At 41.9% G+C, this 15,807-nt stretch overlaps 1 protein-coding gene across 1 annotated transcript; it reads right to left on the reverse strand.

Moving 5' to 3' along the window:
- Positions 1-6,128: 6,128 nt before the first annotated feature.
- LOC148730552 (uncharacterized) lies at positions 6,129-12,593 on the reverse strand. The gene has a single exon (XM_088761817.1). It carries the CDS (start codon positions 12,078-12,080, stop codon positions 6,129-6,131), a length of 5,952 nt encoding a protein of 1,983 aa, XP_088617943.1. The 5' UTR covers positions 12,081-12,593.
- Between the last annotated feature and the right edge of the window lie 3,214 nt (positions 12,594-15,807).

A 15,807-nucleotide genomic window follows, 5' to 3' on the forward strand; every position in this document is an offset into this window, starting at 1 on the left:
TCCAACGCGCGCTCGTGGAATAATAGTTAATTATATTATTATGATCATTGTCATCGTCAATACTATTGTTATCATTAATGTTATTATCAAAGAAATCTTTTTAATAAACAATTATCCTTTACTTCAACTTGTTCATGGTGAAACATTCTGCAGGTATAAAGCATGGTGTTTCAGCCACTAATTTTCGACCGGCCGGCTAAATCGAGTGACAGATAATTGGCGTTTCCTTTTACTACTAAGAACTTACCTCAAAGAAATCGTCAGACTTCACACTGACAATGAATAAAGGCTGAAAGTTCCTAAAGAAACTGTGGTGCTGCGTTGGTGGGGGTAATAAGATAATTGGTTATATCAACTAAGTTTAAATTGTAAATTGGCCACCGTAACGAATAAAAAAGCTGACGTTTCGAGCGTTAGCCCTTCGTCGTTACGGTGGCTAATTTACAATTTCAACTTAGTTGATATAACCAATTAACATACAATGTGCTATTAAATTTTCGGAATCTTGATTTTGAAATAGAGGTGGAGGGTCACTTTAGAAAATAGACCATAGAATACATGTAACTTGTTACTGTATCAGCCAGATCTGTAGTTATTACTCTGATAAAACTATTACTTTCGTAGCACTGAGAAATGCATCATATATTTCACGAAGAGAAAAGTACTCTCGATTCCAAAGAAGCCTTTACGAGTAAATAACAACTTGTCCCCTCCGAAAAAGAGCACTAGTTAGCAAAGGTCAGATAAATTATGCCAGAATAATGACTTAACTCAATTCATTAAAACTCCCTTGATGTTACAGTTTACCAAGAGATAAATTCTGTAGCCCGAGAAAAGTCAACAATAAACCTGCTTATCATGTAATATCCCTCACTGACACAGCATCAGATTTCTTTAGAACATAACCTCCAGCCGCTCGTTGCTGATTACAACACTGTCATCTGTGACATTTGATAAAGGGGTCAAACTAACTAAATGGTATCACATTTCTTCTCAATCAGTGCTCCAGTTTAATTAAATACTCAGCAAGCCAACTTATTGGGACGCCAGGGGGAAACTATAGCCTGAATAAATAATGTACTGCGTAGCACTATAAACATAAATGGTGGAACAGAGTTTTCAGAGTTAATTTTCTGTTCCACCATTATAGCCTGAATAAACAAGCTGAGTGCAAAGCACTAAATAGGCGCCGGAGTACTGGTGGAACTTTGGGGGCTAACAACCCTCCCCTCCCCCCCCTGCACGTTTTGATGCTGAAAATATCGCCAATGCAGCATAAAATTGGCAAAATATGTAATATGGTGATTTTTTCACGAATCCTTGTATCAGCATCGTGCTTGGCAAAATAATATATTGTAAAACAGTTTTTGAACGGCTCCGGCCTATATCGGAGAAGCTTTTCAACTGCTGTAATTCTCCATCAAACTAGAAAGTGTGTCGATAGGAAATTAGACTTGATTCTAAAATTTTTCTCCGTGGGAGCCCAATCGAATGCTAAGCTGAAATATTTTAGACTGTGCCGGAAAAAATAGAGATATATTTCATGCATCCTGTTTGTTCCTGTAAGTCCTTTGGATTTAGCGGTACATCTGGGATATCCGGTTGATGAAAAGTAAATACAAAATACTAAGGACCAGGAAGCACAGATAGCCCAAACTCAGTTGTAATCAACAAGAGCATTTTCTCTAGTCAAAACATGAGATGTGAAAAGGCAGTCTCATTAAGAAAAACATAACAACTTGATTTGAAGAAGGAGGCTTCGATCCAGAATACAGTGGGGGAATACCGTGGGGGAGACTAGCTTAAGCAAACTTGCTAAGAGGAAGAGACAAAGAGTCTTGAATCACAAGAGCTTCTTCCTTGCTGTACCATGCCTTGTTGCTAGAAAGTCTCCGGTATTTTCCCTCTGGTTAATTCCATCTCTAACTCCAAAATTAGACTATAACTCCGCCTAAAACCTATTTATGTAAAAAAACGCTCCGTACTTTTGTTCTCATTTCCTTCTATTCTTCACGTTGTAAGGGGACACCACATCTAACAAATAGCTGGACATATGACCTTGTGATAAACAATCTGAAACACTAAAAGTTAAAGTTAGTGATAAACTCTACAATCTGAATAAACTCACACATGGGAACCTTACGTTCATCAAATGCTTCAAGTCTTCTACAAATCTTTAAAACACTCAAAATAATGATGATCTGATAGAAATAACACATTCAAGAACGGATCACATAAACCACAAAAAAATCGTTCTTCATTTTATAAACTACACAACACAAGTCTGCAATTTGTACCACCAAAACACATCGACTGCCTCGTGATAAGCGTGGACCAAACACACGGTGTTCAAAACGTTACGTGCTATTTTAGAATCGCTCCAGAATACATGAATACTGCAATCGACCAGAGTATAAAACAATGTTAGTACGCTAGGGGGAAACTACCTTAAGCAAACTCATTAAGCGAAAGGCATGAAGAGTCTTGGATCACAAAGCACAAAGCTTTTCGTAATATATCATGCTTGCTGCTACATCGTCTAGTTTCTCTGATTAACTCAAACTCTAAACTCTTACTCCAATTCAACCTCAACTACGTTCGACTTCATTTGACTACTGACAGCTCCAACTACAACTTATCACCATCAACCTGCAAAAGCTAGGAACTATGTGAAAATAATTGGTCAAAATATTTAATACCCTAGGACATACAGGGTCCCCCTGGGAAAACCCCCATTTCCTGCTTTTTTTGCACAATCAATTAGCTAACTTTGCATTGCTGCTGACAAACTGAAAGTCCATCTGCAAATTCAATCAACTGGGTTGTATTCTATATCTATCAGGCTTAAAGAATATTGAATTTTTTTTAACTTTTTCTTTTCATTTCTTCCCTTACCTCTCGGTAATAAGTAAACGACTTTTTCCAGTTTTGACAAAGTCCAAAAATTAGGGTATTTTAAAGCTCAATATCTCCGATGATCAACCCCTTCTGATCTTTATTCTTGTATGGGCAGTGAAAGCCATCACTGGACTTCAAAAATCGGTAATAACATTTTTGGGCAATCTATTTCATAACCCGTGCTGACGTGAAATCCACATCTACCTCCCGCTTTTTAGTCTAATCATCAAAATTCCGTACCCCACATCTTTGTTTTACTAACTTCAAATAACTTGAAATTTCCTAGAAAATTTGATGGATCAAGTATTACATCACTCGCAGGGCCTGTGGGCAAGATGAAGCAGATCCTCTGTTCTGATTGGCTACTCGAGTGGGCAAGATGGGCCCATCTTGCCCACTTAGGATTGCCAGCATTGAACCCACGCATGAAAAAAAACATTGAATCAGAACTACGTTCATAATTCTTCAGTTTCGGCGATGTAAACGCAAAAAAGTGGCAGAAGTTAGTTAAAACAAAGAAAACAGAAACGACTCTCTTGAGTTTGTTGTGCTACAAACATAGCTGGTTTTCTTTCCTGGCTATCTAAGTGAACAAGTCAATCTTAATTCGTAATAAAGTGAAATCTTTTTGCAATATAATAAATCCTTTATCAACCAAGCTTGTTCAGTCACGATGGCTGGATATTAGCCTCATTCTTTTTCCACATTTTTATGGACCTTGACTTCGTCCCGGTTCATAAAAATGCAAAAAAGGAACTTGGCCAATATCCAGCCATCTTTACCTCGCGCTTCGATGTTAACAATGCATATATATTGGACAGTACACTCAAAGCAACCTTTAATGATATATTGAAGTTAATTATTCTTAAATGAGAGCTGCAAACATTTTATTTGATAACTTTCGTATTCATCTATAATGGTCAGGATCTGTTGGAAAAATAAACTGGATGTGTCAAAGAATTTTGAGAGATGTCTGATGCGAAGTTTTTCCGTTGCTTTGTATTTCTCTATGTGGCTGGGCGCTCAGTAATTTTGCTGCGTAAGTTTCCCTAACAGTAGCCCTCGCAGGGCTTTTTTAATTTCAGTTCAGTAGTTTACGGAACTGCTATTATCATCTGTTATCTCTGGATAGATGATGGACTTCATTGAGGGTGAGTTCCTTAAGGAGCAAGTGGAATCCATCAAGCAGTTCTCTGACTTCGTCACCAACTTGAAACGTGTTGGTCCAGGACTGGGTGAATTCCAGTTCGATAAGCTGACGCTGGGTGATGATGACTAAGGGTTGTCAGCAACGTCCCTCCTCAGACAGATGGGCTCTAGACAGTAATTCACTTAAACTGGATTTGCCGTTATGTCACCTTTTTTTTCGTTGACTTTTTTTTCTGTTTTGTATTTAGTATTATTTTTGTTTAATTTTTTTTCACAGTAAACATGTACATGTACTGGTCATGAAAGTTCCTGTCAATGAGAAGATTTTTGCCCATACGTTTGTCAAAGGTTGAACATCAAAGAAAAGAGGAGAGAAATCGTATGTGTTTGTCTACTGTATTCCCTTCACAAGCCGTACCTCTACAAGCAGAGTAATTTTTTTCCTTGTTCAAAAGGAAATCTGACAAGAAGAAATAGAGCGTTTTCACTCACGTAACCAAATTTCTTTATCGTCATGGTAACCGACTTCATCCGCCATGTTGGTGTTCCATGATAATCAGCTGTGAGTATTGTGAGAGGAAACATTTGAAGCACATTTTACGGTTTTGAGAAGACAATAGTGTAATATTTATATATTCTTTATCACGGTCCTTTGCCTTGTCATTAGCTGTGGGAACAAAACAGGGAAGAAGTGGTCTAACGTCGAAAAAGTAATGTTTTTTCGTGTCCCACGTGTTCAGTATATTCAAGGAGAGTACACCGAAGAACTTACTTCTGAGCGAAGAAGAATGTGGATCTGTACGATAAGTAGAGATGGACTTAACTGATGATATTTAAGAACGCGATAGGGTCTGCAGCCAGCACTTCGTTTCAGGAGAAGCTGCGAAAGATTGAGATTTATTCAACGTAGACTGGGTCCCTACCCTCCATCTTGGGCATTCAAATATGCAGGTCCATTGCATCGGGCAACTATTTTATTTTCACTATAATAAAGTGGGTATTCTTTCTCTCCAAAAGGTTTTTAACTGTAGATGTACCTTAAGCAGTCTAAAATTTAGGAAACATTTTCAATACACCAGATTTGAAAGACTGATATAAATGGTTTCTCAATTTAGGGACATCAAATTGCATTGTTTCAGGGTATATACCATAAGCAAGGCATGCAGCAAAGGTGGCAGCAAATACTCCACAGTCACTGCTGTCTGTTGTTGCACAGGGACAACTTGAATGCTAGTAAAATTTGAACGTCCAACAAGATTGAGTACCTGCTGTTGTACTTCATTTAGAATAATGTTATAATACAAACTGTCATACAAGTTGAAGGTGCCATCTTCACACGCTACTGAGCTTACACATACCCAGTGGGCATTACCAGTATGCAGAATCTGAATAAATTCCCCAATAACCTGATTGAAGTTTCTAACAGGGCCCAAAGTTGGTCTCTGAAAGCCCTCTGTAACTGACACTCCGTTACAGTTTGAAATACGTACCTTTTAATCTCGACGATTCACTTGTACATAACACACAGAAAAAATACAGAATTAACAATGCGAACTTAAACCCAACGAAACAAAAATACAACGAAAGGAATACGAGAAACTACAGGAAAATACAAACGAAAGCGTAACTACTTACAAGATCTGTGCGGCACTCCGGAATAACAACGACTGAATGAAAATCACAACTACGATGTTATATAGCAGATAAAAAGGCTAAAACAATAGACTAAACAAGGCTACACAATACTCAAAGGCGATTGCATGAAACAACGCTGACAAACTTAATTTACATTTTGACAGCACGAAAAAATACAAACTAATAAATACAGAACTGAACTATCGAGACGAGAACTATTTACGCTAATTACAATTAACAAAGACGAACGACAGAACTGATAAGAAAAAAAAATAATAATAATAATAATAACTCTCGTGGCTACATAGCCCCCCTAATGAACCACTAAAGTCCACAGTTCATTACTTAACGTAACTATTGTACGACGCGAGAGTAAGTTTATCCTTTTACAGTATGGATTTTCAATTCCATAGCATTCTTCTTAACAACAGGTTCAGTTTCTCTTTTTAAGCTTTGTTTTCTCCCTCTAAGAAACACAGTTTAGTCACTGGTCTTGTAAGAATTGTGGTAGCTGTTTGCACCTTGGCTGAGCGGACTTTCCCGTCTTTTCCCGTTAAAACTTCGGTTACTCGGCCTAACGGCCATCTTCCTCGATGAATGTTGTCATCTGCAATTAGTACCAGGTCTCCGTTCGCTAAGCAACGGCGGAGTTTGGTCCATTTTGCTCTCTCTTGGAGGGTTGGCAAATACTCCTTCAACCAGCGCTTCCAAAACAAATTGGCTATGTACTGGACTTGACGCCAGCGTCGCTTGCTGTACATTTCTTCTTTGTTGAAGACTCCAGGAGGCAAATTTGGGTTGGCTCTTAACAAGAGCAGATGGTTTGGCGTAAGAGGCTCCAGGTCCTTCGGGTCACTACTGACTGGAGTCAAAGGTCTGCCATTTAAGATCCCTTCAACTTCACTCATCAAGGTTCGGAGCATTTCTTCAGAGACGAGTTGTTGTCCTAGCAGTGCTCTCAGGATCTTGCGCACAGATCTGATCGTACGCTCCCAGGCCCCACCCATGTGTGAGGCTGTAGGGGGATTGAATTTCCATCTAATATTCTTCTGACGAAGAAAACTGTGGATTGATTCTTGATTTAAATCATTCAATGACTCGCGTAACTCTCTTTCCCCTGCTTGGAAGTTCGTCCCATTGTCACTGTATACGGTAACTCGACATCTTCGTAAGTTAATGAATCTTCGTAACGCATTAACGAATGAATCAGTGTCAAGCGAGTTCACGACCTCTATATGAACGGCTCTGACGACCAGGCAAGTAAACAAACACCCGAAACGTTTCACGTTCGAGCGACCTTGGCGTACATAAAAGGGACCAAAGTAATCCACGCCTACGTATGTGAATGGTGGGTCTCCTGACATTAGTCTTTCCCTTGGTAGGTCGGCCATCAACTGCTCTCCACGAACTGCACCAAGTTTCTTACACTGAAAACAGCCACTAATCACTCGACGCACAGCTGAACGCCCCTTGATTATCCAATAGAATTGTCGTAAGCTGGACAGTACGTATTCTTGACCGAGGTGGCCAACCTTTTTGTGGTGCTGAGAAATGATCATATCCGTTACCTGATGACGATACGGCAGAATAATTGGATGTTTTGCGTCATAGTTGATTAAGGCATTTTCCAGTCTTCCTCCAACTCTTAGAATTCCAGTGTCGTCCAACAATGGATGAAGTTTGCGCATGTGAGCTGGTATCTTAAGATTCTTTAACTCGGAGGTAACTCCACGTGAAGGTTTCGATGAACTGATTGTCTGTATGGCTTGAATGACTTCCGGAAATGAAAGTTTTTGTACATGCTTGATAACTTCCCGTTCTGCGTTCTGTAATTCTTCCACGGACAGGAACTGGGATCCCTCTTTCAAACTGCTTTCAGGTGTGGAGTTAATGGATCTGCAACTGTGTCTTTCGATGAGCCACGTTCTGAACCTCAATAGCCAGGCCACAGCTCTTCGTAATCTGTCCCAAGATGAGTAATACTCTATCAACCTGGAGAGAACTTCGCTTCGATGACGAGTCAACGACTGGCTGTGAGAATGAGTTTCACGCTTGATTTCTGGATCATCATCTGAAGGTCCTGATCGGTGAATTGTAGGATCACACGGCCAGAACTCTTCTTTTTTCTTCAGAAACTCGGGACCACTCAGCCATTTACTGCTTGTACTCATTTCTTCCACCGTAAGACCTCTGGATACTTCGTCTGCTGGGTTGTCTTCGGAGCTAACATATCTCCACTGATGAGGTGCTGAATTTTCATGTATAACTGACAGCCGATTTGCAACAAACGTATGGAAACGCTTTGACTGATTTCTGATGTACTGCAACACGCAGGTGGAGTCCGACCAAAATGTCGATTGGCTAATCGGAATATCCAGCTCTTCTCTAACGGCCTGATCTAACTGAATGGCTAAGACTGCAGCTGACAGTTCCAACCTTGGCACAGTCATAGGTCTCAAGTGAGCAAGGCGAGACTTCCCCATGAGAAACGCACAATGGATTCTTTCCTCGACATCCTCCAATCTGAGATAGGAGACTGCTCCATATGCGATTTGCGACGCGTCGGCAAAGTTGTATAACTCAGCCATCTTCAAGTCTCCAAAGCAGGTTGGCTTAACGCATCTGTCTACTGTTATCCGAGAGAGACCGACCAACTGAGCCTTCCACTTCTCCCACCTTTCACCATCATTAGTGCCGATTGGATCATCCCATCCAAGTTTCTGCTTACAGAGCTCTTGTAACAATTTCTTAGCCGGGAGGATGATTGGCGCAACGAAACCAAGTGGTTCATAAACGGAACTTGACAGGGAAAGTATACCGCGACGGGTGTTCGGTCTGTCTTTAAGAGCAACCTTAAATAGGAACTTGTCGCTCTCCATGTCCCAGTGGAGCCCCAACGTGCGTTGCATCGGTAGCTTGTCTTTGTCTAGGTCAAGGTCTAGTACCGGTTGATCTCTCTCAGATTGAGGGACTGTACTCAGAACTTCCAAACTGTTGCACGACCACTTTGTGAGTCGAAATCCGCCTTTGGAGAGCATTTCTCGGAGCTGATACACAACTTCGATAGCATTTTCAGCTGACTTTACCGATTTTAGGCAGTCATCAACATAGAAATTCCTTCTGACAGTCTTAACTATCTCTTCTGAGAATTCACCTTTGTTGTCTTCTGCTGTCTTTCTTAGCGCGAAGCTAGAACAACTTGGAGACGAGGTCGCGCCAAACAAATGGACCTCCATACGATGATCAACTGGTTCTTGGGTCAGATCTCCATCTGGCCACCAGAGGAATCTGAATGCATCTCGGTCACCTGGCACTACTCTGACCTGATGGAACATACATTCAATATCAGCAGACAACGCGACTTGTTCTTCCCGAAATCTCATTAGCACACCAACGATAGAATTTGTCAAATCTGGTCCAGTAAGGAGCTGATCGTTTAGAGACGTTCCTTTATGTTTTGCAGCGCAATCAAAAACCACTCGAGTCTTTCCAGGTTTGTTCAGCACTGGGTGGTGGGGTAGATACCAAATCGGCTTGTTCTTTACATGAATTTCATTAAGTGGCACTCGTGAAGCGTGACCTTTGGTAAGATACTGTTCCATGGTGGTCTTGTAATTTTTCAGAAGCTCACCATCTTGCATGAACCTGCCTTTTAGCGCCAGTAGCCTCTTTTCTGCCATGCAGCGATTATAAGGCAAGACTGGTGGATAGTTTCTCCAAGGAAGCGCAATTTGGTAATGACCACACTCAAGTTTCACAGATTGTTCCATAACTTCAAGGGCTCTCTTGTCTTCCACTGACATGCCAAGCTTGGATTGGGGAACAACTCCATAATTCTCCACTTCCCAGAACCTTTCTAGCTGGTGCATAAGACAATCATTCTTTTCTCCCACGGCCTCCGCTGATCCAACAAAATTAACGTTAAGATGGCATTCTCCGCCAACGTTCTTATGCATAGGGCCCATGAGTGTCCAGCCAAGTGGCGTGCGTATGGCGTATGGCTCTCCCTTGTTACCACGTCTCTCCTCCAACACCCAAAAGGCATCAGGGACGTTGGTGCCTATAATCAATCGAACTTCCTTCTCACTAGTACTTGGCAGCTTGATGTCTCTAAGGTGAGGCCACTGCTTTAGATCTTGTTCTGATGGAATACTGCGGCCTGAAGCATTCAATTTATCAACTGTCCAAAGTCTAACAACGTCAACTCTGTCACTTCCATCAAGTGGCTCAACAACTAGGCTTAATTCGTGACCAACTCTTGGGCTATCCTCTTTCTCTTGAGTTGTCAAATAAAACGTTTTCTGGCGTCCATGCACTCCAAGATCCATGGCTAACTTCTTGTCACACAAGGAGATGTCTGATCCACCGTCTAGAAGGGCATAGGTTTCTATGGTCTTGTTGGCGTCATCATGACTTCGCACCTTTACAGGAACTACTCTCAGGCACACCTTTCCTTCTCCAGCTGAGGTACTATTAGTCTGTCCACTTTGAAACGGGGCACCGCCTTCAGCTTGAGTTCCTTTATCAGCCACTCTGTCGCTACCTTCTACTGCTGGTGGTGGAGATGGTGGATGAAGTAAGGTGTGATGTCTCCTCTTACATCCTGGGACTTCACAAGCACCCTTTGCTAAACATCCAACTCCTATGTGGCCATATTTAAAGCAATTGAAACAGAGCTGAGCTTTCTTCATTATCTCCAGGCGCTCTTCGAAGCTCTTGTCCTTGAAACACCTGCACCTCGCTAACGAATGATCACCATTGCACGATGGACACTTCATGAAAGAAGCTGGCTTGCAAAAAGGGGGTAGACTCTGTCTGCCACCGGATTTGGTCTCTTGAGTGTTAAATGTGCTGACGCGTTCTCCAGTTAATGTAGCACTCCTCGACTTAGGTTTTCGCCTTTCATTTTCCGATCTGTCGCGCGCGATGTCCACCACACAACCGAACACGGGGTTATTTGCTACTCTGGCTTTGACTTTAACAAATTCAGCGATGTGACTGATGTTCGTTCTTTGGCCCGTTTGCTGGATTTGGTCTGCAACTTCAACAAACTTGGTGCGGAGATGATATGGTAATCTCTGAACAATTCTTCTTAGGTTGTCTGCACTGTTTATTTCATCTAGATATCCAATGGATTCTAACGTATTTTCACAGTCCTTCAATTTGTCTGCAAAGGCAAGCAATCCCGCGCGATCCCCTGGTTTCAGAGGGGGTCCTTCTGTTAACCTGGTTACGTACTTTGAGGCAATTGTGAAGGAGTTACCAAAACGTTCTTGAAGCAGTTCTCTTGCTCTTTGATATCCAAGGGATGGATCCATTACTAAGCAACATTTGATGGTATCGTTTGCTGCTCCAGAAGTGTACTGAAGAAGGTACATGAGTTTCTCGCTTTCACTGGCTGCATTGTTCACGATACTGGTTTCAAATGATTTGATAAAGTTCCAGTATTCGAGAGGATCACCATCAAACACTGTCAATTTCTTTTTAGGCAACGCAAATCCTTGCCTCATAGCTAAAGCCACACTATCCATAACTGCTCCACGCAAAACAGAACCTGTCGACTCTGGATGTGCAAAGGCGGCTGTAGGTCCGGCTGACCAACTCTTATACTCCTGCGCATTAGATTTCAGCCGCAACGGAAGGTCTTGAGAACCAACGTTGCGTTCAACACGAGAATTAGAATATTCCTGATCAGGCGCATGTGCAGCTCCTACATCAACTCCTTCCCTAGACGGCTTCAGATTTTCAAAAACGTTCGGTAACTTGGCGAAATCAACTAGCTCCTCATCCTGAAGTAACTTTATTTGAAGTTCAGTTTTCCTAATTTCAAACTGCACATCCAAAAGCTCTAACTCTAGCTTCGTTTCTTCTTCCTGACGTAGTAATTCTTGCCTTTTCTTCAGCTGGTACAACTTCAGTTGCGCTATTGCCTGATTCGCTTTAAGCTGTCTGATAGATAGTCTAGATGAATGCGAACTTTGCGAAGAATTAGCGGTACTTACACAGTCTTCAACTGGTATCTCATTTTCCTCGCGTGCTCCAGCGTTTAATCCCACCTCCTGGATCCATCGCTCTATTCCCGAAACAAAATCCATTTTTCGACGGAAATGTTCCTTGAAATAACGTGCTTCGCTTCCCCACACTTCCATATCTCCATCCAAAGTTGAGATGTATTCGTAGTGCACCTGTTCGAAGCGAGAAAAAGCTTCATCAATCTCCAGTAACTTCTGTTTAACTTCATCGACATTTTTCGGATCACTCAGCAGAACTTCCGTAGCACGGTACAACATCGTTACTCTAGATAAACACCCTGACCTCGAATTCTTCTTTCGCACACTTTCGAGGGCTTCTTCTGAGTGAGCTCGGCGTCTTCTCCGACCTTCAATTCCGGACAACATGTCATCCACTTCAGATCTTTGAATGCATGTAACTGACACTCCGTTACAGTTTGAAATACGTACCTTTTAATCTCGACGATTCACTTGTACATAACACACAGAAAAAATACAGAATTAACAATGCGAACTTAAACCCAACGAAACAAAAATACAACGAAAGGAATACGAGAAACTACAGGAAAATACAAACGAAAGCGTAACTACTTACAAGATCTGTGCGGCACTCCGGAATAACAACGACTGAATGAAAATCACAACTACGATGTTATATAGCAGATAAAAAGGCTAAAACAATAGACTAAACAAGGCTACACAATACTCAAAGGCGATTGCATGAAACAACGCTGACAAACTTAATTTACATTTTGACAGCACGAAAAAATACAAACTAATAAATACAGAACTGAACTATCGAGACGAGAACTATTTACGCTAATTACAATTAACAAAGACGAACGACAGAACTGATAAGAAAAAAAAATAATAATAATAATAATAACTCTCGTGGCTACACCCTCCACATCTGGATTAATGTTTCTTAGACAAACATGCACTTCATGGATAATATCACAGTCAAGCCAGCCATTGGGTGACGAAATCAATTGGTAATGCCCATCATTCAGCTTTGCAAGTGATGCTGACTTTTCTGAAGAGCACTTTGAAACACCAGTTATCACAACACTATCGTCAGATGTATTGAAAGAGTCATAACACAGGGGCGTAGCCAGGATTTTTCAAAGGGGGGGTATTATATCGTGACCTTGTTTTGTTATACTTGTGTTACATTGTATTAAGTTACATCATGGTTGTGTTACGTGTACATGGATGCTCCTGCGCAGAGATAGAACAGGATTAAAAAGATCTTGGAATGTTCATGTTCATTGCGGGTTTGGTTATAATTTCGTCCTTGAGTTTCCTGAGATACAACATTTTGGCGACGAGGATGGGATCCTTTTGTGTTATATGGCTATTTCGTGCTATTTCCTACACCGGATGATCTTACTCCACTTCGTTTCGTTCGTTTACGCTTCCACGCACGTGCTCGCTGGTGCGTTTGCAATTCCTCGCCATGGCTTCACCGTTGTTTGGTTCTGTTGGTGAATTTGATCCTTCCTCTGAGTCTTTTACGGCTTACCATGAAAGACTTGACCAGTTTTTTGTAGCAAACGATATTGGAAAATGTGCTGCTGATGCCACTGCGGCTGTTGTTTGGGCAGCTAGTCAGAAAAAGGTCGCCGTGATGATCTCCGTAATTGGTAGGAAGACATATAGCACTCTTCGCGATTTATGCAGCCCCGAGAACCCAAAAGAAAAAACATTTGAGGTATTATGTGAACTACTGCAACAACATTTCAAGCCCAAGCGGTTGGAAGTTGCCGAATCCTACAGATTTCATCGATGTTGTCAAGAAGAAAATGAGAGCGTGTCGGTTTACAGTGCTCGTTTAAGACATTTGGCCGCCACATGTAATTTTGGCGAATTTCTGAACCGCTCGCTCCGCGATCAGTTTGTGTGTGGGATTCGAAACCCTGCGACTCGAAAAAAACTATTGAGTGAAGATCGAACATTTCAAGAGGCTCTCCAAGTGGCTATCGCCGACGAAATCGCGGCTAAAGAAATTTTGCAAGTTCAACAGCAACAATTGCCTCAACCAGTTAATTCAGTGAAGAAGGAATTCTCAGGTTTACCTTCCACTTCTCGTGGATACTCGACTACACCATCTACTTCGCGGCCGCCTCCTAGCCAGATTTCGTCCAGTTCCCAGCCAGCAGCTTCTTATGCTTGTTTTTCATGCGGTAATTCTGATCATGCAAGAGCTAAATGCAAATTTAGGAATGCTGTGTGTCGCCACTGCAAGTTAAGAGGACATATTGCTCGAGTGTGTAAGAAAGGGGGAGTCAATGTTATGGATTTTGAAGAAGAGCAACCTCAGGGACGATTATCTGAAGAAGAGGAGTTGTATGTGGTGTCTGATGTTCATGCAATGTCCAGATCTGACATTTCTGTACCGCTGAAGATTGAAGACAAGGATTGTCTGATGCAGTTAGACACTGGGTGTGCATTGTCTCTTGCCCCGATTACTTTCGTGAAACAAGTTTGCCCAGACGTTGAAATGGAATCTACAAATGTTGTGCTTTCGACATACACAGGTGAGACTGTGCGTCCCTTAGGGGAAGCGCATGTGAAGGTTGAGTACATGGGATCACAACACACACTGCCTTTGCTAATTGTACGCGAAGGGACTGGTGCCTTATTTGGTCGAAACTGGCTTACAGATGTCAAGCTGGATTGGAAGAAGTTGCCAGGTTTGAATCACGTTGAACCCGTGCAATGCCATCCCTCTACACTACCAGAAACCCTAGGAAACCAGACATTAGCTTCAGTCCTTGAGAATTACAGTGAATTGTTTCAACCTCAACTTGGATGTTATAATGGGGATCCTGTCATATTGAATGAAAGTAAAGAAGCCAAATTTCATAAAGCCAGACCCGTTCCTTATGCATTACAGTCAAAAGTTGAGAGTGCTCTGCTTAAGATGGAAAAAGATGGTGTGATCGAACGAGTGACATCTGCGAACAGTGCGGCTCCAATTGTAGTCGTTGGCAAGAAAGACTCAGAGGATGTCCGCGTTTGTGGAGATTTTAGTGTAACATACAATGCAAGTGCCCGTGTTGAAACCTACCCTATGCCTCAGATTGAGGATATGCATTCAGCTTTAAGAGGTTGCACGGTGTTCAGTGTCCTGGATATAAAGCAGGCCTATCATCAAGTACCGATTGCAAAAGAGTCCCAGTCTTACCTTACCATAAACACTCACATTGGGTTGTTTGCATTCAAAAGATTGCCGAATGGCATTCATTCTGGTCCTGCTATCTTTCAGAGAATCATGGATAATTTGTTGTCGGATGTACCGAAGGCTGTTAGTCGTTTGGACGATATTCTTGTTGCTGGCACAGATGCAGAGGACCACCTTCACACACTTTCGCTGGTGTTAGAGCGACTTCTTAATTCTGGATTCCGATTAAACAAGGCAAAGTGCAAGTTTTTTCAATCATCAGTGGTCTACCTGGGACATATGATTGATGGAGAAGGTCTACACCCCACTCAGGATAAACTTAAAGCTATTCGGGATGCTCCCAGGCCCAAAGATGTAACGGCCTTGAAATCTTTCTTGGGACTCATAATGTTCTATTCCCGGTTCATGCCTCATCATTCTACAGTCCTAGCGCCTTTACACCAATTACTTAAAAAGGGTACTTCATTGAGATGGTTGAAAGCTGAAGAGGATGCATTTGTTGCAGCAAAGCAGCTCATTCTGAACTCACGGACACTGGTACATTATGATCATGCCTTGCCCCTTTTTCTTTCATGTGATGCCTCATCTTATGGCGCTGGAGCAGTCCTGTCTCATCAAATTGATGGACAATTTCGACCGGTGGCTTTTGCTTCTTGCACTTTGACTCCTGCTCAACAAAACTATTCTCAGCTAGAAAAGGAGGCCTTCAGTATCATCTTTGGACTAAAGAGATTCCGACAGTATCTCTATGTCGCTCCTTTACAATTTTAACCGACCATCGACCTTTGCTGACTCTCTTGGGTCCTCAGAGACCGGTACCCGCTCATGCTGCAGCTCGACTTCAAAGATGGGCTCTTATCCTTGCTTCATACAATTACAAGATTGAGTACCGTAGCAGTGTAGCACATGTAGATGCAGACAGTATGTCTC

This window comes from Stylophora pistillata, chromosome 5 (assembly GCF_964205215.1).
Source record: "Stylophora pistillata chromosome 5, jaStyPist1.2, whole genome shotgun sequence".
NCBI lineage: Eukaryota > Metazoa > Cnidaria > Anthozoa > Scleractinia > Pocilloporidae > Stylophora > Stylophora pistillata.

Coding starts and splice junctions, on each gene's coding strand:
- LOC148730552 (XM_088761817.1), bottom strand. CDS start 12,080: ATGTTGTCCGGAATTGAAGGTCGGAGAAGACGCCGAGCTCACTCAGAA.